General features: G+C 31.0%; 3 protein-coding genes across 6 annotated transcripts in view; 1 reads left to right on the forward strand and 2 right to left on the reverse strand.

Moving 5' to 3' along the window:
- Babo (TGF-beta receptor type-1 babo) overlaps nt 1-6,551 on the forward strand; it is a 37,864-nt gene extending 31,313 nt beyond the window's left edge. For all 4 annotated transcript variants that reach the window (XM_083100597.1, XM_083100598.1, XM_083100595.1 and 1 more), the window contains exon 8: nt 173-6,551. In XM_083100597.1, coding sequence (XP_082956723.1) covers nt 173-295 — 123 coding nt within the window. In that variant the 3' untranslated portion in view covers nt 296-6,551. The remainder of the gene's footprint in view (nt 1-172) is intronic.
- Nucleotides 6,552-8,700: 2,149 nt separating this feature from the next.
- Nucleotides 8,701-25,449, reverse strand: LOC145972197 (paramyosin, long form). The gene is made up of 16 exons (XM_083100600.1): nt 25,054-25,449; nt 23,662-23,718; nt 21,329-21,415; nt 21,017-21,183; nt 17,667-17,904; nt 17,462-17,581; nt 17,152-17,301; nt 16,873-17,019; nt 16,530-16,746; nt 16,119-16,246; nt 15,684-15,796; nt 11,016-11,211; nt 10,805-10,933; nt 10,238-10,609; nt 9,547-9,995; nt 8,701-9,331 (listed from the first exon to the last, which is right to left on the reverse strand). Exons 1-15 carry the CDS (start codon nt 25,168-25,170, stop codon nt 9,600-9,602), a joined length of 2,634 nt encoding a protein of 877 aa, XP_082956726.1. The 5' UTR covers nt 25,171-25,449; the 3' UTR covers nt 8,701-9,331; nt 9,547-9,599.
- Nucleotides 11,220-14,703, reverse strand: LOC145972198 (paramyosin, short form). The gene is made up of 2 exons (XM_083100601.1): nt 13,912-14,703; nt 11,220-12,413 (listed from the first exon to the last, which is right to left on the reverse strand). Exons 1-2 carry the CDS (start codon nt 14,230-14,232, stop codon nt 11,823-11,825), a joined length of 912 nt encoding a protein of 303 aa, XP_082956727.1. The 5' UTR covers nt 14,233-14,703; the 3' UTR covers nt 11,220-11,822.
- Nucleotides 25,450-27,891: the final 2,442 nt, after the last annotated feature.

Genomic DNA, 27,891 nt, shown 5'->3' on the forward strand with positions numbered 1-27,891 from the left:
TTTAATCTTTTTTTAATTGATAATTTCTTCTGTTTGATTATTTGCATCATATGTTTACTTATATGATTTAAAATTAACCAACATTCTAGTTGTAAGAACGATATAATTATTTTTATATAATGTAAAGTGAAATTGATAATTATATAATTGACGATTCGTTTTATTTATTTAGGCATTGCAGGTAATGTCGAAGGTAATGAAGGAATGTTGGTATCATAACGCCGCTGCCAGACTGACCGCACTCAGGATCAAGAAATCGCTCGCTAATTATGGCGCAATGGAGGACCTGAAGTAGATTAAGCTTTCGCCGGACTCTTCGACAGAAGAGTTACTAAAAATCGATTGGTATATATGTGCGAAAAATTTCGATTGATATGTTGCTGTCGGAAAATTCGATGCAATAGAATAGAATTTTCGATAGTGTGAAGAGATATTGTCCGAGAGTTAGTTCGAGGAAGAAAGACCGACTAGTAATTATGGGATTCCTTTATGCGAGATTGATCTCGATTTTCGAGTAAGAGTACTGTACGAGTATGATTAGTGATCAAGTTGGACTCTCTGTGGCAAGTTGTGAGCAGAGAAAATAAAACGAATTTTCAAGCGTGTTGGTCGATTTGAACGATTGATAGCGTACAAAAAATAAGAAAAAAACATGATTATTTTAATCCCGATGATCAATTACTCGAGCGAATGGATCGATAAGAAAATCGTTCGGTTAGTCGAACGATCATTCGGTTATGCATCGCACAAATTTACACGCGCAAACACATATGCACGCACACTCTGCTGCATATTTATTACACATAATGATACTATTGAAATATTAAATAATGAAGTATACAAATTGATTATATAGCAATGTTTATTAATTAATACTAATGAGTAACAATAGATTTGTATATTAATATGTATACACCATATATATATATATATATATATATAATTATATATTATATATATTTGCGTTAGTAGAATATTATCGATTCGAATAACCGAACTATTCATTTTATTTGGGTGATTTTGTAAATAAATTACTTCAATGAAATGTTTGACACATTCGCACGAGTATGATTCATCGGAAACAATCGGGATATTGCATGAAATTTAAATGTATCAGCTCAGCTCCGATTGAACGTGTTGATAGACCATATGTGTGAGAAAAGCTTTTACAACGGAATGACAATTTTCTATCTTAGTTTCGAAAATTTACTGTAGAGATTCGCTATTTTACCAATACGTGCAGAGACTAAAACCATATTGAGAGCATATACCATACACTGTGTTACAAAAGAAATATGCATATCTTTTAGTTTGCCTTCTTTTCGAAAAGAGTGTCGACTTTGTCGATTAAAATGATTATACAGGGTAGATAGAAAAACCAAACAACCGGCTAATGGACGATGGCATTCAATAAATTTGAACAATTTGGATAAAGTGGTGTTTTTTTTGCGAAAACAAAAAAGCCATTGAAAGCGTATATCCTTAAAATTTTGGATGTTGATATTACTGGAAGGACTGAACAACAAGAATGCCCATCGTGTGTAAAGTATCATGGTACTTTTGACATCCGGTTTTTCTTATCAACCCTACACGTATACTCTTAGTATAGTAGACACGAATCCAAATGTTTTGCTCAAAACAAATATTTTTGCGTAATCACACGAAAGATGATGCGAGGCGCAATGAGGTACAGCGGGATTTTCGAAGTATGTTTCCTTTATGACGCTGAAAGATTAAAATTGAAATTAAATTCAAGAGCACGCGTATCGTGGCATGAGAGGAACATGAATGTATGAGAAGCGTGCGAGAATTAAATGGGAGCTGGACTAGGATTGATTGATACAAAAAAGAGAAGAAGAAGCGAAATAAAAAGAGAATCGTTGAAAAATCTATATTTTTTCGGGGATTTATTTTTTTGCGTGGTAGAAATAAAGGGATGAAATTTAGCAAAGAGATGAAGATTTTAATTAAATATATTAGATGAAGAGAGAGAATATATTAGAGTATACGTAGTTATAAACAAGAAGAAACCAACTGGTATGGAACAAATATAATTTGTGGATTTTGCAAATATTTTATTGAACTTGTTTGTTTATTGCTACATCATTTCTAACAAATGCATTGTTTTATAAGAGACTGTACAATATAATAGCTTTTTATATGTATTAAATATAAAAAAAATTTTAAGAAAATTTCAATTTAAAAAATATAGTATATAACAAATTTGAATAACAAGAGCAAGCTAAGATCACTAAAAAACTTCTTAGTTTGTTTAAAATAAATAAAATTTATTAATTTTTTAATTTATGATATGATCTTATTCTTATTATAAAATAATATTAAAAAATTTCGTTATAATAGAAAAACAATATTTTCAGTTGGTTTTTTCTGGCATAACCACGTTTAAAAGTTTTTTAGATTATTTTCATTGAATTGCATTATACATTATATCGGTTAAAAAAAGCTTTGCTAAATGCTATTTTGTACATTTTTTTTTAAATGAAGATTCTAAAGAAAAAAAAGCGTCGGATAAACTTCGTATATACATCTATGCGCTGTATTTCAGTGAGTTGAAAAGCAATCGTAGTGCTCGAGATAGGTATAAATTTGGTATACTGCGAGATTGAGAGAATGTGACGAGTATGCATACGCGCGGAATGCCTCTCTGCGAAACATAATTATAAAATGATCGGCGAAGAAGAGGAGAGATTGTTTCTCCTTACTTGTTTATTCGCGAAGAATAGAGCAGATTCTTCTCTTCTTCCACGAATAATTAAATTATATCGGTAATAATGTATAGTGTATACTTTTGACGAAGCGAGAGAGAAATATGAAAAACGATTAATTTGGAGTAAAAGGAAACAGGTGAGTAAAGTTGCGTGAAATATAAGAGAACCCGGAATAGAAAACACAGAAAAATGAAAATCTTCGTCATCCAATAGTCAAAGTAAAAGTCTGCGAAGTTACAATTATTATTATATTATAGGAGAAAGAATGGAGGATCCTTCGAGCATATAATCGTATTTTTATATTGTTTTTTACCGATGACGTCGATTGAACGTCACGCTAATTTTCCTCTTCCGTTTTTATATCGCAATAGTTCCGATCCAGTTGCAATAGTTTTATGTATATGAGTGCGCGCTTTAGCTCTTTATATAAATCAGTGCAGATAGTTCTTAATTTAATAATATAATCTAATATGAACAATCACACACATATACATATCTTTTAACAAATATGTAAATATTTTAAATGCTAAAGAGAAATGTAACTATAGCAAAAAAATTATTTTAATATTTAGTTTTAATTTTCTTAAAAATCGATAAGGGTATATCTTTAGAGAAACATGGAAAAATCGCAAAAATTCTCAAGGACTTCTTAAATATTGAATATGCAAAATATTCTTTATAATTTTTAATGATGAAAAAATGAAAATATGCAAGTAGAAAACATTAATCATACGAAAGTTATTCAATTTTTTCAATATATTTGCAAATCTATCATTTGAAACTAAAGTGGTTCTGTGTTTTTCCTTTATGTAAGTGGAAATATATGTGAAAACATATACAATAAAAAAAATTTATTTTAGAAAATTGATTAAAATATCTGCAATGTTCTGTAATTTTAAACAAAAATATCCGGAAGTTTAGAGAATTACTTACTAATTAATACAGTATTTGAATATAAACACCATGAGCGAGATCTAATGACATCAATAATTAAAAAATACAATACTAAAAAAATGTATAACTTCTATTAATGTTTGAAAATTATATACGTATTTATTCATACATACATGTATATATTTCATATTTGTTATTATTGTTAATATTATTTTAAATACTATTATAAATATTATTGTCATTGAACATATTTTGAAATTGTATGCAATGCTATTATTATTTAACAAATTATTCAACAAATTATTTTTAAACTATAAATTAAGAACAATCTGCACTTTACTGTAAATGGAGATATATGGACGTAGATAGACAAAATGTGTCTCTAAAAATTTAGTCGTTCATTACAGGAAATGTCCTTTTTTTCTGCCAAGCAAGATGAGACAAAAGCAACGAATCATATGATTCGATTGTAATAGAGTGACGTTATATGTTCGCCGCGGATCACAATTCACTAAAAGACTGAGAATCTAATGTTCGATTAATATTCAATTAATAGATAATGATTAATTAAGATTGAAATCAGAGAGACATACATTTTTATTATTTTATCTTCAAGTTAATGATCCTAATACTAATTTAGGATAGTTTTATTTTTATGTTCCTTAACTTGAAGTCAGAAGTCAATTTTCTTCTAATTATTTTTGATTGTCAAAATCATGTTATTAATTCCTCGATATTATGAATTTGATTTTCATTTATTGATATTAAATGAATCTATTATTGAATCGAAAATCAATTTTCCTATTACACTATTGTAATCCATTTTTATATTTTGTTTTATTTCTTTTCATGCTATCAAAATTAATTTAAAAGTTTATATTAAAATTGCTTTAATAATTTTTTAAATTGATTTAATAATTTTCTGTTATATTTCTTATCAATCATTTTCAATCATTGTGGAAATAGAGATAAGATTGAGCTGTTTTAAAAGTAGTTAGGTATCTTCGACATATTTCCTAACATCTTTTTTTAGAATAAGTACTAAGTTTCGAAGGTTTATTCTTGAGAAATTTTTAACTTGATCTTGATCCTAAGTTTCATTCTAGACTTAACAAATAAAAGTTTACATGTAAGAATATTTTTGATTCGGCTATAAACCGGAAAGACAATAGTTACCGGCAATATTATGCGTGTACATCATGCAGGTTCTAACGAAATGTCACTGAAAACGGAGTCTCGTTTCTTTGCTCGCTCCCATACATTCCTGTTATATGTGACATGTAGATTAATTTATCATACGTAAATAACTATAGTCTGTGCATTGATGAGATTTGACGTTTTTAACGTGTCTGTGCTCGATGTGCTCAGATCTGTCAATGAAACGCCACGGCTCGATATGTTCCCCGCAGCTGTTTCCACATACTGCTAGTACAACTCTCTGTGCCAATACCTGACTGAGTATTAACTAAAACGAGAGAAACAAATGAAATAGTAATATATGTTTTATTTCCACAGCGAGCTGCATTCGCTCTCAAATAAGGAAAAATATCTTAGACTCACACGTGTTAAAACACCAGCCTTGTACATTTTGTGAACGTTATATCTGAGTTTCAAGACTAAGGATTAGATGTAACAGAAGATAAATCCCTGCAGATTTCTTTTAATTCACATATATATTTATCAGAAAGTACATATCCAACACATAAAGGAGATTCAAGAATTAATTCGAATCATATTAATTAAAATTAATATACTTGAATGTTATTCAATAAGAAGATATTTTTCCTCTTTGTACACATTCATATCCATCGCCAGCTATATTTCCGGGCGACGATATCAACGTCACTTCTGGTCTCTTCTTGATAATTAATTGTACTATCGAGATTGCAACTGGGTCGCTGAACCGTCAAACAGTCTGACTTATATTCGACAAATGCCGAACTGCCAAATGATATTTCACCCTCTACCTTTTCCGCTCCTTACTGTTTAAACCTCCTTCTCCCCCTCCCCTCTCCCCATACACACTTGTACAAAAGAGTAACAATAAATTAGAAGAGAACATTGCACGCGCGGCAGTTTATGCGCGTATCGATTCCGCTAGAGGGAAAGAAACTTGGTACCTTTAAGACGATTCACCGTCTATTTTGTTTTACGCTTTAGATACCAGTGTTTATAATGATTACCGGTGAAAAGGAGAAACTTGTTATCGGAGAAAGTCGCATTGTCCTGATATTTTATATTAGGTGTATTATAGATATTTTATATATTAAGTACATGTGTATATACATTTTATGGAAAAAAGCTATATTAAGTATATTAGAGATATCTTATTTTATATGGCAGAAAAGAAAAATCGAAGAGTTACGGAATCGATATTAATACTATGCTAATTGATCTATTTCTATCTTGTCTGCTGTGTAATACGGCTGTATTTATAAAATTTAGCTTCGCAAATGTTTCTTTTACAAATAAGGAAATTATAGATGTATAAAACATAGTAATTGTCAATATGTTAATACCAGTAATTGTCAATATGTTAATACCAGTTTTGTCACGTTTGATTACAATTTAATTTATAAGTAACGTGTTTATTGTATTTTATAATGGAAAGGAAATTTTCTTTTCCTCTATTTTTGTTTGTGTGTAAAAAGGTATTTTTATTTCGATAGAAAAAATTATACTACGATAATTTTAATCTTTAACGAGAAACTATTGAGTCTTATAATTAAAGAATGTTTAGTATTTGTAACGATTCAATCAGAACAGTGCGATTTTTTAATCGATGACCTTACGCATTATATATTATACGAATAATTATTGCTAATTGCTGAAGATTTATAGACCAAAAATTATTTTTCATTTGTTTGCATGGTTTAGAAGAAATGTTATGAGTTTTGAACAATTATAAAGACACCTTTAGAGAAACAACTTTTATTCTATATATATTTTTTTCTATATATTTCTATATATTCTTTTATTCTATATATATTTTTCTTCACATCATTGAGCAAATGTCTCTAATAATAATTATATTTTATTTGTAATTTATCTTGTTTTTTTATTAATTTTTGTGTTGTTTTTATAGCGTTATTTGCAAAAAAATCAGTTTATACAACTTTGTTAAATGAATTACACATATAATTTCGAATATTTGTTTAATCAGGTAAAAATAAATAGTTGCGTTATATGTGAAATTCTAAATATTGGAAAAGTTTGTTATATAACTTTGCTATAATTTATTGTCTCCTTTCTTTACAATATTAATTTAATTTGTAATTTATTATTCCGTTTATTTCGTATTATTTGATGCAAATAAAAATTAAGCTAAACAAAAAACGGGAAAGCTTTCAGATTAAATTGCATGTATTCATGATTAATTCTTCATTTGTCTTGAATCACGTTATTAATTTAGATAAAGTGTGTATATATATATATATGTATGTGTGTATGCATGCATGTACATACATATATATATACACCTCTTACACACACACACACACATGTATAAAATATTAATATTATTATCGATGATTTGTTGATCATCATTATTATATCATCACTTTTATTCTCTGTGTTTCCCATTTTATTGTATAATACTCTGTACATAATGGTGTAAATGTTTATCGACAACTTACATATAATGATAGAACGAGCACTTGTAATTTTCGTAATAACAGATGGGTAAGTTGGTGAATGGTATCGTTTTTTCTTTAATAATTCGTAACGTTTGTGATGTCGCGTCTCTTCTATTTTTTCAATTTTCTATTTTTTCCATCTGTTTTCAAGTATACCACGATTACAATTGTGTCATAGAAGATTGTTGCTGTAAAAAGTTTATCTTGAAATACGAAAAGTTTGTCGGCTTCCATTATAATAGAAAGAAACAAAAAGAAATAATGAATCAGCTCTAACGTTGCAAAATACATATATTGATTGTAATAAAAATAAAATATTTAAAATGGAGAGCAGCAACTTTTTCTATGATTACATTTTATGCTAGAAAGTTTCTTGATTTGATACATGTTCGAAAGACTGAAATACTTTATTCCTCTCGAAATGAAATGATCTATAGTGTTAATACAAGTCACGAACATGCGAAAGCACCGACGATCCCATGAGTTACCGTTTTCTATAAATTATATTATCGCAATATCGTATCTCGCATGTCTCGTGACTCGAATGCAACAATCGGCTCTATCGAGATCGTTCTGCGTTTCTCTGTTAATAATGGGCTAACAGTACGTCGTTCTATAACTCTTTACAACGCGTTCATCTTTCATTAGAATCGAATTTTCTACGATTTATAAAGTAAAAACCGGTGACTTGTTTAATCAATTAATTAATTGCTCTGCCGCTGTATAAAGCGTGCCTGGCGGTGTGGATGGATCTTAATATTGTTAATAGATATACGTACCTAATGTTATTAATTATTATTATTAACTTCTGATTTGTAATTGGAAACGCGAGATTGTTGGAGCCCAACGTATGAGATGAGATTTAACGGCATCTTATCATACAACATTTTTAATCATTCAACGTAAGAAAAATTTGATAAAAAATAGATTTAACGATTTTACAGGTGCATGATTAGAAATGGAAAACTCGTATGTTTTGGGTGTCACCAATCTGGCTTTTCTAAACGGATCCTACTAATAAACGCCATAGTGGTCCGAAAAAATAAAATTAGCTCGAATAAATTAAATTTACTTTAATGTACCTCTTTGTTTATTCCTTAATATCTTCTATCGCCCTATATATTTTAACAATTTATTTTTTATAATTAAAAAATATATTTATTAATATTTAATATATTTTTTATAATTAAGAAATAAATTGTTAAAATATTTTTTATAATTAAATTAATTGAAATACGCTATTTTTGCAATAAAGTTAGAATAATAGAAAAATATAGAAATATATTAATTTTTTTGCAAATATATTTATAAAATATTTATATAATGAGATTAATTCTCGTGCAATGATCAATTCACTTATTGATGATATTAAAGTAATTTTGTTGATGAAATTTTTTAGGGCAAGAAGGATTTGAGAAGCATAGGAAATAAATTTGCAAACATTTTCGTACGTACGCGTTTCACTTTATTTATTAAATTAATGTTGACACAGGTTATTGGTATGTTGTACAGTGAGAGTTGTGTATATGGGCAATAGTTACCTATCTATATGTATAATAATAGAATAGAGAGATTTAAAGTTATCCATTTAAATACAATTGCGACACGCGCGAATAGAAATGGCACAAATTACCATTGCTCTCCTCTCATGTTCCTTGTCCGTTTTCTCTGCCCTCACGCTCGATTATACTTACATAATTGGGACGAGAAGATTGTTAAGCTTTGTTACTTATTACCGTATCGTTGAACGATACATCGATTCTCAAGTTTCTGATGTTTTGCGCGGATCCCTGAAATAGTGAGCGTTAATTTCCCTTTACTTGAACATTTTCGTTGCGACGTATCGCGTGTTTCGTTAACGAAGCAATTTCGAATTTATGACGGGTCGTTATGTGATGATAATTGCACTCGCATCGACACATTTATATGTATATTATTTATGCGTATATTTTGATGGCTCCAATTTTTATCCCTCGAAAATAACACGCCGTGCATCCGTTGAAAATCCTTAGCTCTTATGATGATTAATGTCGCGTCTCTCTCATTTATTTCCTCATGGCGTGTTCACGGTGCCTGTCAAAAGTAAGCATGGAATGAAATTTTCATTTCAATTTATTTTCATTTCAATTTTTCAATTAAAAATAATTGGAAAATTTTATTAAAATTTTATGTCTATTCATTTCATGTTGCTGTAAATCCCACCTTTTAATTATACAATTAAAATTATTAAAAGACCAAATTGTTCGATAATCTTAATGCGCTCATATGATTTTTATTATTATACATACACTTATAAAGACGCGACGTTCAAAGTGGCAAAGATATTGGCGATGACGGTGACTTAGGACAGGTCCTGCCTCGTCTCCTGGACAAGGTATACCTGGGAACCAGGCACAGTTGAGGTGGTAACAAAACTGCGGTGTTTGGCGCGGATCAGGGTCAAGTTGCTCTCGGCGGTATCGGCGCGATCTTCCGCGGCCTCGAGTTCTCTCTGGAATCGGCGAACCCTTGTGACGCTCTGCTGGGACATGCCCTCCTGCTCTTGCAGCTGCCTCTTGTAAATGTTGACCTTCTGACTGGTCTTATCGAGCGCTTCTTGTAGTAAAGTGATATTCTTCGCGTCCTCCTCAACTTGGATCATCACTTCCTTGATATTGCGTTCCTTCTTACGCAAGATCTTCACAGTCTCGGCGTGTCGGCGCTTCTCCTCGTCCAGCTCAAGTTCCAGATCGCGAATCTATGATAAGAGTTAGCGTAAAAGATATTTATTAATAATTGACATATTGCAAGCCAGTTTACACACTAATAAAATTGTTAAAGCTAGAAAATGTTTCTATATCACACATATGATAAATTATTATTATTTTGTTACATAAGATTGAATTGTATATTTAAGAAAATTTTTGAGAAACTATTAGTTAAATTTATATTAAGAACTATAAAAACTTAAATTCGGGGAAAAAGCTTTTGAAATCTCACCCTAGCTTCAAGCTTGCTGATGATGCGCTTGCCTCCAACAATGGCGTTGGCCTCAACCTCTTCCAGTCTCACGGACAAGTTCTTCACTTCGATCTCCAGCGATTTCTTAATAGCCTCAATCTTGACAATACGCTCTTGCTCCTCATGAAGAATCTCGACGGTATGCTTGAACTCGTTCTGCACTCTCTGGTATCTTTCATCGCTGACTCTCAACTCCTTGGTGACTTCTTCGTAATCTCCGGCCAAAGTGGCCAATTCTTGCTCGATTTTAGCCCTTGATGAAGCGATATTTACGTTGATGGTGGTCAGTTCGTTGATGCGGCTGACTGATTCTTCATACTGCTGCTCAACGGTCCTCTTCGCACGTAGAGCCTTTCGAAATAATAATTTTACGCTTTATACAGCGCCATTACATAATGTTTATATGTTTGTTGGACATGTTTGTTCATCGTACCTTCGCTTATCCAGAGGATAAACTAAACGTTCCGAACATATTGTAATGTAATTAATCTTTTTCAGAAGAGTCAGCATGTCTATTATATTAACAAATAAATTTTATACACTTACAGATTCGTAATTACCGCGAATTTCCTCGAGCTCGGCTGTCAATGATTGGAGGCGACGTTGACTGATGCCCAGTTGGTCCAGGGTCACTTGCAATTGGCGCTGTACTTCGTCGTAATGAGCTTGTAATTCCTGAAAAACGAGGTGATCCAACGTGATACGATCGCCAACATTTTGAACGCGTTGACAAATATAAATATAACGTCGATATTACAGTCAGAGTGAGAGATTGCTTCTTGATGGTCTTCTGCAGATCGATGTTATTCTTGTTGGTGACATCCAGAGACAATTCGAGCTCGGTGATGTGGATTTGGAGCTTCTTCTTCACGCGCTGAACCTCGGTCTTCAATTTCGTCTCGGCTTCGACCACACGGGCGTTCAGCTGCTCGATTTCAATGCTGGTCTGTTTGCTAATTAATTTCATTTGATGTGAGTGTAATTATTGATGTAGATACATTTGATGTCAAATAATTTTGTTATTCAAATTTTAATTGGCAAATTTGTGATTTACACAATTTTGATAAAAATCTTTTCAATCGTAAATTTTTTAATTTTTCTACTGCTCTAGGAATTTTTTGGTATACTTACATTTTTTATTCTTAATCATCCAAATAATTTTGGAATTTTTAATTTTTTTCTCCTACTTTTTATTATTTCTTAATTTCTATTAATTTATAATAATTTTTCCTATCCAACCTGGGATTTAATTTTCAGTTTTCGCACGATTACGTAAGAGAATCAAAATTAAAAATAAAATAACTTTTATTTGAAACATATTTTTCTGTTTTCGAAAATTAATATTAATAATTAAAAGTATATATAATTATATGGAATAAGGAAGTATTAAGTATGAGGAATATAAAGTGTGATAAATCCTTGCTAGATAAAATGAAATGCTTATCGAAATCGATTATTTTATTTTTTTACGCATTTCTAAAAATTTTCTATCTTTCTAAGAATTAAGATATTTTATTTTTTTGTGCTACTTTCTTCGAAAACTCGATCAAAACACAACTCTTACCTATCTACCACACTTAACATAATATTCGCATCCTCGACAGTTATATAAAAGCTCTCGCCTTGCCCGATCCCGATACCTCTTATCTAGAAAATAATCGCTGGACTTCTGCTCAAATCCACGCAATTCTTTGCTGAGCTTGTTAAGCGGTTGCATCAGCTTATCCTCATCAAGCAGAGCCTTGGTCCTTTCGACTATCAATCTGCCGTGCGCTCTGTCATCCAGCAAAGTCTGCACAGTTTCCTTTTGGACCTTTCGGATGTCGGCCAACTCGTGACTCTTGGACAACTTCTGTAAGGACTCTGTCACCAGCTGGAATCCTATGGCTCTCGCGGACTTTCCCCGCAGACTTCTACCATGCTCGAGTACGTCTCGTCCTTCGGTCATCATCTGAACGTCCTTCAACGCTTGCATCTTCATATCGCTCATTGTCTCCTGCTGAATCTGCTTGGTCTCGCTGCGAGCGCGAGCGCTGGTGAACATCAACGGCATCGGCAGTCTCTTCAGGTTCTCCCCCGTCCGCGGTAGAATATCCTTGGTTACGCGACTGGCGTGCACGGTCTTGGCCAGGCTGAAGTCCGAACGATTTGCTATCTTCGGGCACGTCAGGCAGACAGATAGTCAGTGTCAATTTTGTGCCCAGCGGCACGTTGCCCGTCCTTACACGGGCGTCTATCGAGCGCCACCGTTTTCCGTCGTGCACGCGCACTTAGGACCTAAACTTAGCCGCGATGGTCCAGAATGCAAAAGAGATTCGCGCCACTCGCGACCGAATCTCTTTAAAGACTCAAGAGCGACTGCCAATGCACCGAATGCATTGCCGGCACCTAGTGTTCCTTTCGTCCGGGAGACAAGATGGATTTTTTACTGTGCGACTTGGCAGATCGCTCCCGGACTTGGTCAGAACCGCGAGAAATGGTCCAAATAATAGAGTGCCAAGAAACTGTTCGGCAGCAACTTCCGCGATATTTTTATTAGTAGCCCGATTAGATTCCTTGAACCGGTAAAATAAATGAAAGCTTTTTTAACGAATTATTTACAAAAGTTTCGTCTATAAAATATCGAAGAAAAGTATTTTCTAAGTTTTTTTATATTATATTTCTGAATATACTTTGTATTGTAAGACATATGAATTTTGTTTTTGTATTCTAGTAAAATATAGAATATGCCTGTCGTTTGACGAAGATATAAATGATCATTTCTTAGAGAAGATAACACGTTCAACCGCCAAATATTAGCAAAGCCAAAACATATATTGTATTCTGCAGATGTTGCAATTCACTTTTATATGATGATGATGCACTAGAATTTCTTAAGAAACAATCTAGGTTGTTTTGAAGACATAAATACAAGAATTAAAATATTCTGTATTATTTGAAAAAATATTATTGGCCCTCCACTTCACATTTGATACTCATATACACTTATTATTTATTTAATATAATTTATTTACTAATGTATTTAATATAATTATTTAATGTATTTAACATAATTTATTTACTAATGATAATAGAAATTGATGGATGCAGAAATTATAATTATAATTATTTCATCAATGATAAAATAATAATTTACTTTGATATAGAATTATATATAATGTCACATGAAATTGTAATTTACTTAACTTATAGAATTTTTATTAAATCTAATTTAAATTTAAATCTATTTTAATTATAGAATTTTAATTTAATTAAATTATAGAAATATTTTTTAATTAACAAATTTATCAATATAACTAATCTTTATTGGCTGTATTATTTTATTTAGGTAAAAATTTGAAATAAATACGGCTTCGATGTCGCATTGCTGTTGTGCTTGATATTTCTAACATAGAGAACAGACAGGAGTAAGTTACAAAACAAGAAAATATAGCTATGTCAATGATGACACGAATTACGCACAGCATCCATGCGCACGTCTTTGATCACTTGAAACGAGGCAGTCTCTTCCGCGGCACCAAATTTAGAAACCGAAAAGGTCAAGCAGTTACGGAGTCGCACGGCACTCGGAAAACGGATAGCTCGCATCTCTTAGAAGTTCCTTTTCGCAAAGATTTACTAACAGTATTTTCCCTTTTATCATATTATCATACCTTAAAGTGAGACAGATGATCTTTAGCCTCGTCTTCAGCGTTGATCGCGTATTTAATGAGATTGTCTTTTGTGTAGAGTTGCACTTTTTTATCCTCCCATAAGATTCTACCATCAGACCAGGGTAATTCGGGTAACTCTATTCTTCTTTGAAATTTTGATTCAAGAGTCGATCTCGGAGTGCGTTGCTTGATATCTATGTAATCAATCATTGGCTGATAGTAGTTCATTCCATAGCCATAATTTTTGTCGTAGATGTACGTCGGATAATGTCGCCATTTTGACTCCAATGGCATATGAATCGGTGGCATGTAACCCGTCATTTTTGATAAAAACTTTAAATATCCACACACAATGTTCACTTTATTTTTTAGTATAAATAATTTATCTGTGACTTGAAGAAATATGGAAAGTTATGTATAAAATTATTTAGATTGTTTGATTACAGTTTTTCTTTTTAATTTGATAATATTCGTCTATTGCAATTTCCAGGCTCTCAGTTTTTGGTCATGTGACGAATTTCTGGAGGCAATATTCGTGATTTTTGTTGATAAGTCTGATACTGCTGTTACTCTTGTGATAGGACCGTCGACAAAAATTGGGCCGATGGTTAGGTAGTATCTTTATAGTTTTCGTTGTGATTGCCACATTGGGGACAACCAATCAGCACCTCTCAATAATAATTAGACCGTGACTAATTAGATTTACTATACTTATTAATAGTGTCGTTTCATTGTACAATTTGTCATCATGCGTCCTCATTATTATTAAAATTTCTATTTATATCTTAATTATATTTTTATATTATTTAATCATGATAATCAATACCTATAATTTAGTTATTATTTTTCATATAATTTCATGTACACAAACGTAAGCAATACGTAAAATATCTATAAAGGATCCATTCATTATAGTAAATTGTATTACACTTTTTAATTTGATTTTAGAATTAATATAATAAAACAAATTAGAGAAAGCAAGAGAGAGAGAGAGAGAGAGAGAGGTTCTTTAAATCTTTTAATAAAATAATGCTTATAATGAAGGCCAGTGAAAGTTTGACAAAATGCCAAAGTAATAAATACTGCCAAAACCAAAAAACATGATTAATACTACTGTCACTTTTGAACTTCATTAAGCATGAATAAATAATTAGAGGTCGAATGAGAGAAATCACATATACAGATAATGATTCATTGTATGGATCAACAAATTTAGCTACGATTTATCAATGTGTTAATAATACAGTATTATTCAACGAATGATAGTCGATTAAAAATAAAATTGATTACATCACAGTTTGAAATAAAATGATTAACACTTATATTTAACTTTATGATAACACTATCTTGCAATTCATTTGCATTATAGCTTATATCGATGTATAATAAACTTGGAATGTCAGGAAGGCGATCATGTAATATAAATTTTGATTAAAAATTAAAACAAATTCGTTTAAGCAATTTGTTTTATATAAACATAACTGCATTGACACTTTAAAATTTTTAAGAATAATTCTCTTTTTTTAATCCCAGGTTGGAATAAAGTATGTGTATATTTTGTTTATAAAAATAAGAACTAATTCTTTTTTTTCTAAAAAAATATAATTTTGACTATAAAAAATTCCATAATATTGATATAAAAAATTAGTAGATAAAGAAAAAATAAGATAAATAAGGTAAATCATAAATTGTTAAAATTATTAAATTAATATCAATATATCTATTAAAAAGTATATGAGACAAAAACGGAAAGTTAATTTTCAAGAACTTACCGAATAATTTCGATTTCTTCGTCCTTTTCGGTAATGCGACGTTCGTATTCGTGACGCATTTGACTCAATTCGGCTGACAATCTCTGAGCACGTTGCTCCTCAATTTTGCGGCCCTATGTTGAATTTTCCTTTATTTAACATTTTCTCATAATATCTTTGAAGAACATTAATAAAAAGACATGTATGTTTTCGATTATTATAAACTCACTTGCTTTATTCTAAAATAAGTTTAAAGAATGCTAATTTGAAGTACTATTTGGAAAATAAACACTTAAATTTGATATTAATAATTACAAAATTTTTTAAAAATTTCCTTTTGATTTTTTCTAAGTATATTTTAATAGTTTTATGAATATCTTTTTGCTTATATATTTTCTTACCCAAATTTTTGTTATATAATAATATTATACTATATTAGTATAAATGATCACTCACTGCTTCAGCTTCCTTGTAAGCGGCAGCCAATTCTTCGCGTTCGTTCTCCAATCGGCGAAGTTCCAACTCCAGTTCGTGAAGTCTACGGTTCATGTCAGCCAATTGGTTCTTAGCGTCGCTAAGATCATCTATAAAATATTAATATGTTATATAACAAATGAAGAAGTTTTTTACAAATTTAAATTTTTAAATTATATTTTATTCTAAGAAATAATTAAATAATAAGAATCAAAATTTAAAAAATATTGAATTAATTAAAAAACTTGATAGAAGAATTATTTACTCCAAGAGAAACTTCAGTTTTGTTAAGAATACATTTTAGAATGTAAGACTCCTTGATACAATACCATAAAAATATACATTAATTATTATTGTTGTAATTTTGAATTACAAGAAAACAATAACAATCACCTCCAAGTTTCTTGTTTTCACGAGCCAATTGATCTTTCAATTCGCGGGTCTTGTCAAGTTCTGCGTTCAAGCGTTGCAGTTCTTGTTGTTTATTGCGGAGATCGCGCTGGCTTTGCTCATACATGGCGAGAGATTCATCCAAACGAGCCTTTAATTCTATATTGACTTTTTCCAGATGTTCGACGCGCTTCTGAAGTTCGCGAGCAGTTCCATTGGCCTTGACAAAAAAGTTATAAGGATAAGAAATTTTTCCGAAATATAGCATTTAAAATATCCTTTTTCCCAGAAGAAGATGCACTAGCAAAGGATTAACAGTGAAAACTTTCTCGAAAGGGAATCTTACCTTCTCTAAATCGATGATCAGAACTTCCACTTCGGATTGCAAGCGCGATTTCTGTTTCTCGAGATTGTTAATCTTCACGAGCAAAGTCTCGATTTGTTCCTCCTGTTCTTGGATGCGAGCGGAATATTTGCGACGAAGTTCCTCTACCTGTGTAAAATTATATTAAAGTTTATTAGGTCATACGATCTATCATAAAAGAGAGATGAAAAAGATTAATGCGCATGAATATTAAATCGATTATAATAGACCGATATAATTATTCAAATATAAGTTAATTACCTCCTCAGCACGAGCATTAGCTTCGGTCTCGTACTTCGATCTCCATATTGAAACTTCTCCACTAGCTTTGACTAATTGACGTTCGATGTCCAAACGCGCCTCAGATTCTTCTTCCAGCTGGACGCGGACAGATTCCAATTCCACCTCAACCTATTGATTTACACATAATAATTGTATTTACATTAACAATATATATATGAGATTATTAATATGATTATTATCATATTATTACTATTACATATATTACTTATTATTATTTGTAAAAGAATTGTATGGAAATTAATTATATAATGAATATGTTAAAATATACCTGGTGTAATGAGGCTTCAACCAATGAACGACGGCGTTCTTCATCTTCAAGGCGACGACGAGCATCCTCGAGTTGACTCCCGATTTGCGTTTTCAAGTAACTAATATTTTCGATGTTCACCTAGAATTTTAAACAAGTAAGTGTGATTTATACTAAATTGAAAATTATAATCACGTTCTCTGTTAAGTTATAAAATGCTTTTTACCTTCAGATCCTGCACTTCTTTGACCAATTCAATATTCTCTTGAGACAGCCGAGTTTTATGACTAGTGATGTCGACAATCGTACGGTTTAATTCCTCAATCTTGACGTTCAGTTCAGATACATGTATCTCCAGTTTCTCGACTGTTTTAATCGACAGCAATTTTTCCTTACTAACACTGTCAAGCTGCGCGAGAAGCTCATACACCTCTTGCTGGAATTTAGATTTTTCCTTGTCAGCCCTGAAATCATACAAAGGTTTTATTAAAAAATTTTATTCGAAGGAATTTAGCTTACTATTTAAAATGATACTTGTGTGTGTTTGAAAAAATTATTTTGATTTTCTTAAATCGAATTTAATTTAAGAAAATGTCAGAGAAAAAAATTAGTTTTACACAAAAAGCATTTTTTAAAATCATAAAAAAGCTTTTTAGCAATTTATTGTAAATTATTTTAATTAATAGAAGAGGAATTAACGATTTAATTAACATATTATAACATTTAGTTTTGTGACTCGATATTGAAAGGTTGCTTCTATATTTTTAATTAGACCAACGAAGATAAAATGTCTAATTAAAAGTACATTAATAGCATAAAAATGCTTTCTTAATTAATACATTTATATTTCGTGTATTTTTTGAATAGATATCAACAAAATAAAATAAATTATAATAGAGAGTAATGAGTAATTTATGAGTCAAATTTATAAAGGCCAATTTAAATTTTTGGCTCAGATGCCAAGTAGATGCAAATCCGAAAAAATAAAAGTTTGTAAAATGAAGACTTTTGCGTTTGCTTTTATCATAACTACATATAAATGATTTAATTGCAGCTCTGATTGACCTTGAAAACCAACAGTTTATTTCAGTTATACTGGTTATACTGAAGATAAATCGCATTGTCTGCACCTCAAATCTACTAATAACTCGAAATCGAGTTTGGGTGGACTTGCACCACTTGGCATCTGGGCCATTCATTTATTACTCATAAAATAAAATTATTCCGATAAATACAAACTTTTCTTACAAAACGAATAAAAATATGAATAGCAAATCGGTTTAAGCACAAGATATTATATGTAAAAACATGTGTTTCTGAGATATGTAAATAATATTTTTATGAAGTAAACACGCAAATTTTTATTATTATTTTTAATTAATTTTGATTATTATTTTTAATATTTTATTATTATTTTTATTATTTTTAAGAAGCAAACACGCAAAATATATATTTGACCTCTTTTTCTTACTTCTCAAAAATAATTTAAGAAATATATGAAATGTGTTAATGTAATATTAGACAATGGAAGAAAAGATTCGGGAAGAAAAGACATAGATGCATGATATTATAATGAAAATGTTAAGATGACATGTGATATAACTTTTTCTTATATTTTTTTATATATAATGCTCTGATAAAAAAAAACTTATGTACGATTCTATTTTTTTGGACACACAAAAAAGGTTTTGGCGATATTATACCAATGTGCAAAGAGGGTGTAAGGTATCGGTTAGCCGATTCTTGGGGATAGTGGGGATTTGTGCCGGTCGCGTGTACTAATATGGCGCGCCAACGTTGGGGTTGCGGATTGCCGCGCGTCTCGCACGGTTAAAAATAGTCATAAGCCAAGTAACCACGCGAGCAAAAAGAAGACAGAGAGAGAAAGAGAAACGCGTGATAGAGAAAGACAATGTGTTTTCGCACCGAGAAAGAGAGAGAAAGAATTACGTGCTGCAGTTTTACACGGAGACCCACATAATGCACCCTTCTTATTTCCTGTTCTACGAATAAGTAAAAGATCTTTTGTTTGCATAGTGTTATACACTTGTGACATGATTGATTCCACTTCAAATTTAAAATATGTATCTTGAAATTCATGGACAAACATTGGAACAATGGATAACGATAGATAGAATCATCGAAAAGTATTATGCAAGATTATTGCAAAAATATATCTAATGAAAATAAATGTGTTTGATTGATTTTTCTATATTTATATTCGAGACTTTTGCCAACATCATAAATATGCAATGATCGTGATTTATAATTGGTGGTGAGATCACTATCTACAAGATATAACCGATTAAATTTGATGCTACTTGCGTGGTTGGATCGCTGAAATTAAATAACAGCTGTGTTGAATAGTTATTATTTTTGGCAATGATGTATCAACTATTTTGAGATAATCTTTAGAAAATTACCTACATATGTTTTTTTAATATTTTATGACATAATTATTACAAGTACGGATATTTTGAATTTTTATATAATAAAATTTTAAATGTAATTATGAACGTTTTATCATGAGTCTTAATTATGTGATGCAAAGTTATATGCATCTATATTTCATACTATGTAAATTTGAATATGTCATGCGAAAAAAATATTGATCGATCAAGACTTTCCTTTTTTAACTAATTATTGAATATATTCTTGAAAATATATATTTTATTTTACATAATTCGCTCTACATTAATTAAACTTTATATTTGAGAATATATTATATATATATATATATATATATATATATATATATATATGAGTTTATGATTGTTTCCTTTGATTCCAGAACAACATTTTGAGTCCTTTGAGAAACATTTATACAACAAGTATTTCGCACTTCAGATAATAATTATGAAAGTAGTTTATTTTTAATTTATTATTTCATTTTCTATTAAAAATTATGATAGCAAAACTATAACAATTAGCAGTCTAACTAAATAATAATGTCCTTATATAAATAACATAATCGGCGAACAGATAATTATATCAGAAGAGCCAATTTACCATAATCCTCGTGTATTTCAGTCATATTTCGTTTGGGAGTCGCTTTTCACTTTGGACTATGGCCAATGTGACTGATATAATTCACAGAAATTTTCTTAGATACAGTCACTTTCGTTTGTGATGAACCGCACTATAATTACCCACGTGATATCATGACTCATTACACCTCCTCCCTTTTAACGTCTTGCCTTTTCGCAAATATCGCGCGACTCTTCTTCACGGAATAATTTGCTACTCGCCGAATTTCCGGCCAGTTCCCAGCTGTTTATTGAAGTTCCTGGGCAACGCGTTTATATGTATTCAAAGGGGAGATTAACAAACATTTACACTGCGGCTGCTTTGCGATCACGATATACACGTGCCTTTAAACTTTCTGAATTCTGGTCTCTGTCAGCCATTTCTAGTAAAAATATTAAATTTAAGCCGTTCAAAATGTCCAGAAGTTAGTCAAAGCAGATAGTTAAAAAAAAAATATAAAAGTGTTTTGAATAAACTCTCTTATTGTATCATCTCTTAATGTTTTCAGTTAATGGGAAGAATGCCATTAATTACAATCACGTTACGAACCTGGCACGTGCTTTCGAAAGCTGGTCAATCTGATCTTGGAAGTCGACGACAACTTCCTGGTGTTTTTTGCGCAAGAGATGTGCGGTCTCCTCACTCTCGAGATGAACATCTTCGAGTAACTTACGTAGCTTGGCCAATTCCGTGTCTCTTTTCTTGTTGATCTCAAACTATGTATATAAAAAATCATTATAATTTGCGAATAATTTAAGTAAGCTATTTTTAGTTTCCTTAGGACTATTATGAATTTTTTTAAATTTTAGTTTCTTAAGTGGGTTAAAGAAAGAATTATCTCTGTGAGATGTAAATATTTACTTGAGATTCGGCGCCACCCTCAGCCTCTTCGAGACGTTCGGACAGCTGGATGACTTGCACGCTTAAGTCAGCGCGCTCGCGTTCGATCTGTAATATTATAAAGAGACATTTTAATAGGATAATTTTCAATTCAGAGGCAAAAAGCGAGTACAGTTTAATTAAAATCGATGATAAAAAATTAACAAAAATTATTTTTTGAAATAAAATAAATTATAATAGATGGAATCACAATTACTTTTAATATTAAAGTGTTTTTTTTAACTTACAAAAGTGTTTTATGTTCTTTGGTTTTTATATAAGTTGGTGTGTGTTGAAGATGAAATCTTCAAAAACAAATCTCTTCATGAATACAACTGTCATTTTAATAAAAAGAATCATATAGGCGTATATTCTGTTAGGATATCTTTAGCGGTAAGTTGACGTCAAGTTTCTTCATATCATGAATAGAACAATCTATTTTCGACTGCGACGTGTCTATATTGGGAACTTTATTCATATTACAAACGAGGCGTTTATTAACGAGAAAATAAAATCGAGATATCGTTTTTATAATCAGTTACGTGAATTTATTTATTATTATTTTTTTAAATTTATATTTTGCGTGTTATATTGTGTGTATGATTAATACTTTAATTAAGTTGCTTAAGACATATAAAATAGGGAGAAAAAGTAAACTTAGAAAAAATACTATTATTGAAGATTTAATTTAATTTGAATATTATATACACATTAAATTTTTGTTTTGCTAAAACTTTTAGAGTAGTAATATATATTAACTATATCAACTATATCAAGTAAATTAAATTGTTACATATTTATGTAATCATATAATATATATAGGAAATGAATCCTTAATTTAAAGAAAAAAATTAATTTCAAATATTTGCAATTTATATTATTTATTGTCAATATTATTAAATATTATTTATCGTCAATAATAGTAATTTTGAATTTTGCGAGTGTCTAAACGAAATATGTAAAGCATTATGAAAGAGCGTATATTAACCGTCACTCCAATTTTCGGATTTTATAGTCTCGAAGCACGAGGAAAATTTTTGGCAGTCGTTCAAGTCACGTATTACGGCGTCCGTTACGTAGGAATTTGATTTTTGTGGAATTTGAACGATGAAACCCGAGAAGTTTTTATAAAATTTGATTCTTTGTTTGAAGGTGGAATGCCGATTTTGTTATTGTGCAAATTTTACACACGTTATTGTGCAAATTTTATTACTAAGAAATATAATTTTCGTTCTCGCAATTCCGTCAAGCATGCATGGAATTTTATAAAATTCTATAAAAATTAATTTTCTGAATAAAAAAGAATTGCTGTTTAAAAATATGGCAATTAATTCCAATCTAAAAAACAAAATATGTCCAAAATGTGTTTTGTGTAGATGAAAAGAGGCACTTTTCAAAAATATAAGCCTTCTTGTATGTGAATATTTATGAATCTCTTAAATTTTTGAGGATATTATATGATAGTGTTTATAAAAGTAGGCAAGCAGTGTTGGATACAGCGCAGGAATGTGAGAACGATCCCGAAGAGCTTCGCGTTCCTAAAAATAGATACAACTCAAGAGCTGGACATTTCGACCTAGTGCTCCCCACTCTAAGGATTAGCATCTTTAGTTCATTTCCATCTTCATCTTTTAATTAATGATACCTGATAACGAGCACTTTATCGATGAAGAATTGTAATTCTATTTAGATAACGTATTGCTCTTCAGCAAGAAATATTGTTAATAATGTTTCATGCATCATGGTATTTATAGATAGCCAAAAATAGATATTTTCACAGAAACAGGATTTATTAATATAATCTTCAATTCTCTCGTTCAATGAGAGTAGAATTGACATTTGAATCATTGAAGTGGCCTTGTATCCTGTTTTCTTTAATCATGCTTCTTACGCAGGATATAATCAAAAAAGCAAATTGCTCTTTGTGAGAAAAAACGTACCAAAAATTACTTTTTAGTAATTAATGCTTTATTTCATCATTTATTTCAGCATTATTATGAGATAGTTACTTAATACGTTAAGCGCATGCCAACCAATTCTCAAGTGAATTTACAATAGTCATCTCGATATTTTAGCATAATCTCATTTTTCAGATAATACGATCGAGCAAAATGATTAATTAACCAATTAAATTATTTTTTTTCTTTGATATATATACTATTAAAATTTTGTTCTGATATAGTTATATAATCTTGAAATGTAATCTTAATATTTCTCAAAAGATACGGTATCAAATATCATGGCAGATACATCCGCCAACGTATTAAGAAGCGCCAAGAGTGTTTAGGTACTGTAAAAACATTTATGGAACTCACCCTCTGACGCAGCTCCCTCTCAGACTCCAGGTCATCCTGTAGTAGGCGGATTTTGTCCTGAAAAGAGAGGCAATAAGGATTAGAGGGTATCAAGGCGCCCGTTATAGAGGGTCGATGCTTTACGTAATCGCTCGACGAAAATATCCAAGAGCGGAGGCTCGGTATTTCGGAAAGACGGACGGCCTCCGCCGAATAGATTCGTCCTCGGAAGAAGGAGAGAACGACATCGCGATGTCTGCTCAGCCGCGTCTTCGAGCCGCTCGTGTGGATTATTTCAAGAAAAGTGTACGCTGACGTTTACATTGCGCCGGGATAAACAGCCAGACACCACTACTTGCAAGAGAAACTTGAAGAAATGATCTTACTTGGTCATGTGGAGGCGGCTACGCTTCTCTCGATACGCCTTAAAAGGGCAAAATCCGAAAAGATCCACCAGGGAATCTCGTCGGAGGTACCTCGAAGCCGGGGTATCGATCTGGCGCTTTGGCACGATCGTCATTTCAGACTGATATTTCGCCGACTATTTTCGTACACGAGCAATCCGATAGCTACAGAACGGTCGTACACTTTGCTTTCTCGTCGGGTTGGCACTAACATCCCTTATGGTCACTGAACTTTCGCGGTTCACTACCTTCGCGATTGGTCACTGTTCCGCATTGTTCACGTGCGAATTTATCATGTATCACTGGTTTCGTTTCGATGACGTGTCAAAGCTTCTCTAACAGGCTTCATCTTCATTAAAATCTAGCAGATATTCGACGCGATCATTATGCGTTTTTTCAGGAAGCGCTGAAGAACATCGGTCAATGTATCGTCGTCCTCTTTCACTTGCTGTCACTGTTCTCAGTCGTTGCTTAGTAGTCGATGTTCATCGAAAATATTATTCTATTAATTTATTTCATTTTCTATCTTTAAAGTACAATCGTTTGCAGGGAAGTAATTACCCAATTTTCTCAAATAAATTTTCAACAATATCGAATACAAAAAATTTCAAATTTTTATAAAATAAAAAAACTCTCTCTGTCTCGTAATCTAACAGTAATATATTAAATTTTATTGTATCAGAATTTTATTTAATATATTTAATACAAGTTTTTCTATAAATATATAAAAATTTTATATAAATATTTTAATATGAATTCTTTGTCGATTAAATTCCTGACAATGCAGTCTATTTTCAATAACTAACTTTAGGTGATTCTTTGAAAATACAACATATTCTATATCAATTAATTTAACTATCATTCCTCCTCCAAATTATTTGGAGTACAATTAAAGAACCGTTCAAGAGTCTTAGTAATAATCGAGTGAAGAAGCAGACTTTTCCTTTCGACTGTCGTTCTCTCCTATCGAAGAGCATATCGGAGGCGCTTTTTTTTTTGCAAAACCTACCTCGAGTCTGCTGAGAGTGCTCAGGTCGGCGCTATATTCGATGCTAACATCGGCAGTACCACCGCCCGTAGAACGGTACGTGTATTTGGAGGTCTTGGCAACTGCTGAAGACGACATCTTCTTCGCTTGTCTTCAACAATGGATTTGATTTCTCTCGTACTTTGTGGAACTCAAGTCTTCTCGCGTATCCTTCAATTCGAGCACCCTTTCCACCTGTAAGGGTCTCCCTTTCGCCACTGACTGAGTTAAACTGCCTCGGCCTCAGTTGTTGTGAGTCCACTTCTACTTTCTTCCACGCTCTTCCTCTTCTTCTTCCTTCTCTTCGAGGTTTCGGAGCCGACCAGCGCCCTACTCGTAGTGCGCGACCCGTCGTCGTTCGTTTGGCGCGCCGGCCGCTTCATTGCTTCGTCAAAATGATGATCAACGCAAGCGCACTGATGCTAAGCCCCCACCAGGAACAGCGAACGAGTTCGTCATCGCCGTCGTTCTTGTTATCTTCATCATCATCGAGGAGAAACCACCAAGCAAGACATTAGACGCCCACGTTGTCGAAAGACAGTTGCCAAATCGACTTAGGTTTAGCCGACTACGATAGAACAGATGCCGAGTAGAGGGTGTCGCTCTTTAACGACTTTATATATTATATGTTTCATGAATTTTAAATTTTATCATCAGAAATTTGTTCTTCAGCATTTCCTGAATTATTTTCCGAAAATTAGAATTTAATATATCGCATTTCTTGATTTTCATGAATATTAAATTTAGTAAATAAGAATCTTTCGTGATGATTACTTCAATGTTTTAAATTAATTTGCTTGAATTGTATAATAATTAATTACAATCAAATGTTTGCATATAATAAGCATGAAGATATAACTAATACGAAATATTAAATTAATACTAAATATTAAATATTAACTGGACGAATTCAAGCAAATGTAACAGAAGATCTAAGATAAGCCTTCATTACTCTTTTCCTTTACTAAAAAATAGATGTATACGGTTTTCTACCCTCAAATCTATAATCTATGATTTATTCCGCTCCTTTCCTTTTTTTTATTCGCATAGAAAAATTTTTAAGATATAATTTAAAAGCTAAGCTTTTTTCTCTTTATATATTGATTTAAGAAAATATTCAATTGTCATTAAATAATTTAAGAATAATATAATAATAATGAGAGAGAGATTGCCACTGATGCTCGATAATCTTGAATTATGTAATTCGCAACAAATTTGGCATCGCCTAAATTAAATCGAGCGGCTTGCGAATTATCAAAGCTGATTGTTTGTCCAGAACTCGTGCACATATAGATGGAACTGCGTCGTAACCAGTCCGAACCGATTTAGTATAGTGTACTTGAAAAGAGACGCAGGGTCGAGTAGAATGCTCATCTATCGATGAAACGGGCTGCCGACTCATTCAGAGATCTATCCACTCACAAGTAGTATAGTGTAGGAGTGATGCGCGATGGGAGAGAAAAATATCGACCTATCAAACAATGTTACTATACATGTCACAACAACATAGAGTTGTTTTTGGAAAGATTCACTCGTGAATAATTCTGTGACACACATAATTACTTATTTTGATGCATTTGTCTACAGTGGGTGTAACATTTGCAATGGAATCTTTCCAATTAAAGTTGAATTGTCATTGCACATTTAACTCTAATTTTAAATTAACTTTGCAATAATGCGTAATCAGTGCAGAATGCATCTAAATAATATTTAATATTATATTTAATATTATGTTAAAATAAAAATTTCTGAAATTTGTTATTGCATTCTTTATTAAAATAATTATTAGAATTGTATTCCGTAGAATTATATTTTGTAACTTAAACCGTAATGGAGAAATAATTAATGACATTTTAATATATTTATAATTTTATAATTTTAATAAATTTCTTAAATTTTAATAAATTTCTTTAATAAAAAATGTTTATGTATTATTTTACAATAATATATTAATTAATGTAAGAGAGTATAAATATTTGATTATGCTAGTTTTTAATATCTGATATTTCTTATCGAAAGAAAATTATTAATTTTAACAGTATGTTTTCGTATTCTGAATTAAGAAAGAATAACACAGGCTATAGCGAAAAATACGATTCTTAAGTATAGAATATATTTCGTAATATTTACTTTAGATTTATCTGAGGCTTAAACGGAACAAGACATTGAAAGATATGTATATATGCGAGTGACTATATCTATATAAATATTTATTCTTGTTCTTTATAACTCATTTGATTGTAATTCACGGAATAAAGCCTGAGTTTCTTTTAAGAAAAGCTGTAAATATTTAATGGAAAAAATATTTTATTTGTTAACTTCTGTGAAAGAAATATATTTTCTTCTCGATTTTAAATGTAAGAAGAGTCCTTTTCTTCTGATTTTCAATATATATCAATATGTTTTAAATTTTCTTTCTCGATAACAATTTATTAAAAGAAAAATTTAATTACTTCTAATAAATCATAGAAATAAATAAAAAAATTATGCAAGAAATTTTATATCATTATAATCTTTTATCAAATTGTAGTTTTTCATTTATTATTTAAGAAGGCAATAATTTTAAAAGGTTGCTGTTTATTGTTGTTATGCAAAGACTTTATTACTTTTGCATTGTCGCTTGCATATTGTAAGATAAAGTAGAATCGCAATTTCATAAATTCATAAAAATAAATTTACAGTGAATAAAAGTAGAGGACAATAGCAACAAAGACTTAATTTCTAGCAAATAATTGTCAATTGTTTTCTTAGATATACAATTCTAATTAACGCTTCTAAATCTTTGTCCATAAAGCAATATTATTATTGCTAACATTATTT

This window comes from Camponotus vicinus, unplaced genomic scaffold (genome assembly GCF_025532165.1).
Source record: "Camponotus vicinus isolate PSW18456_S1 unplaced genomic scaffold, iyCamVici1.0 SCAF_5, whole genome shotgun sequence".
NCBI lineage: Eukaryota > Metazoa > Arthropoda > Insecta > Hymenoptera > Formicidae > Camponotus > Camponotus vicinus.

Coding starts and splice junctions, on each gene's coding strand:
- LOC145972198 (XM_083100601.1), bottom strand. CDS start 14,232: ATGACGGGTTACATGCCACCGATTCATATGCCATTGGAGTCAAAATGG. Junction 12,414..13,911: donor ATCATCTGTCTCACTTTAAG/GTATGATAATAT, acceptor ACGTGCCCGAAG/ATAGCAAATCGTTCGGACTT.
- LOC145972197 (XM_083100600.1), bottom strand. CDS start 25,170: ATGTCGTCTTCAGCAGTTGCCAAGACCTCCAAATACACGTACCGTTCT. Junction 15,797..16,118: donor CTTACAAGGAAGCTGAAGCA/GTGAGTGATCAT, acceptor AATTCAACATAG/GGCCGCAAAATTGAGGAGCA. Junction 9,996..10,237: donor TCAGCAAGCTTGAAGCTAGG/GTGAGATTTCAA, acceptor CTCTTATCATAG/ATTCGCGATCTGGAACTTGA.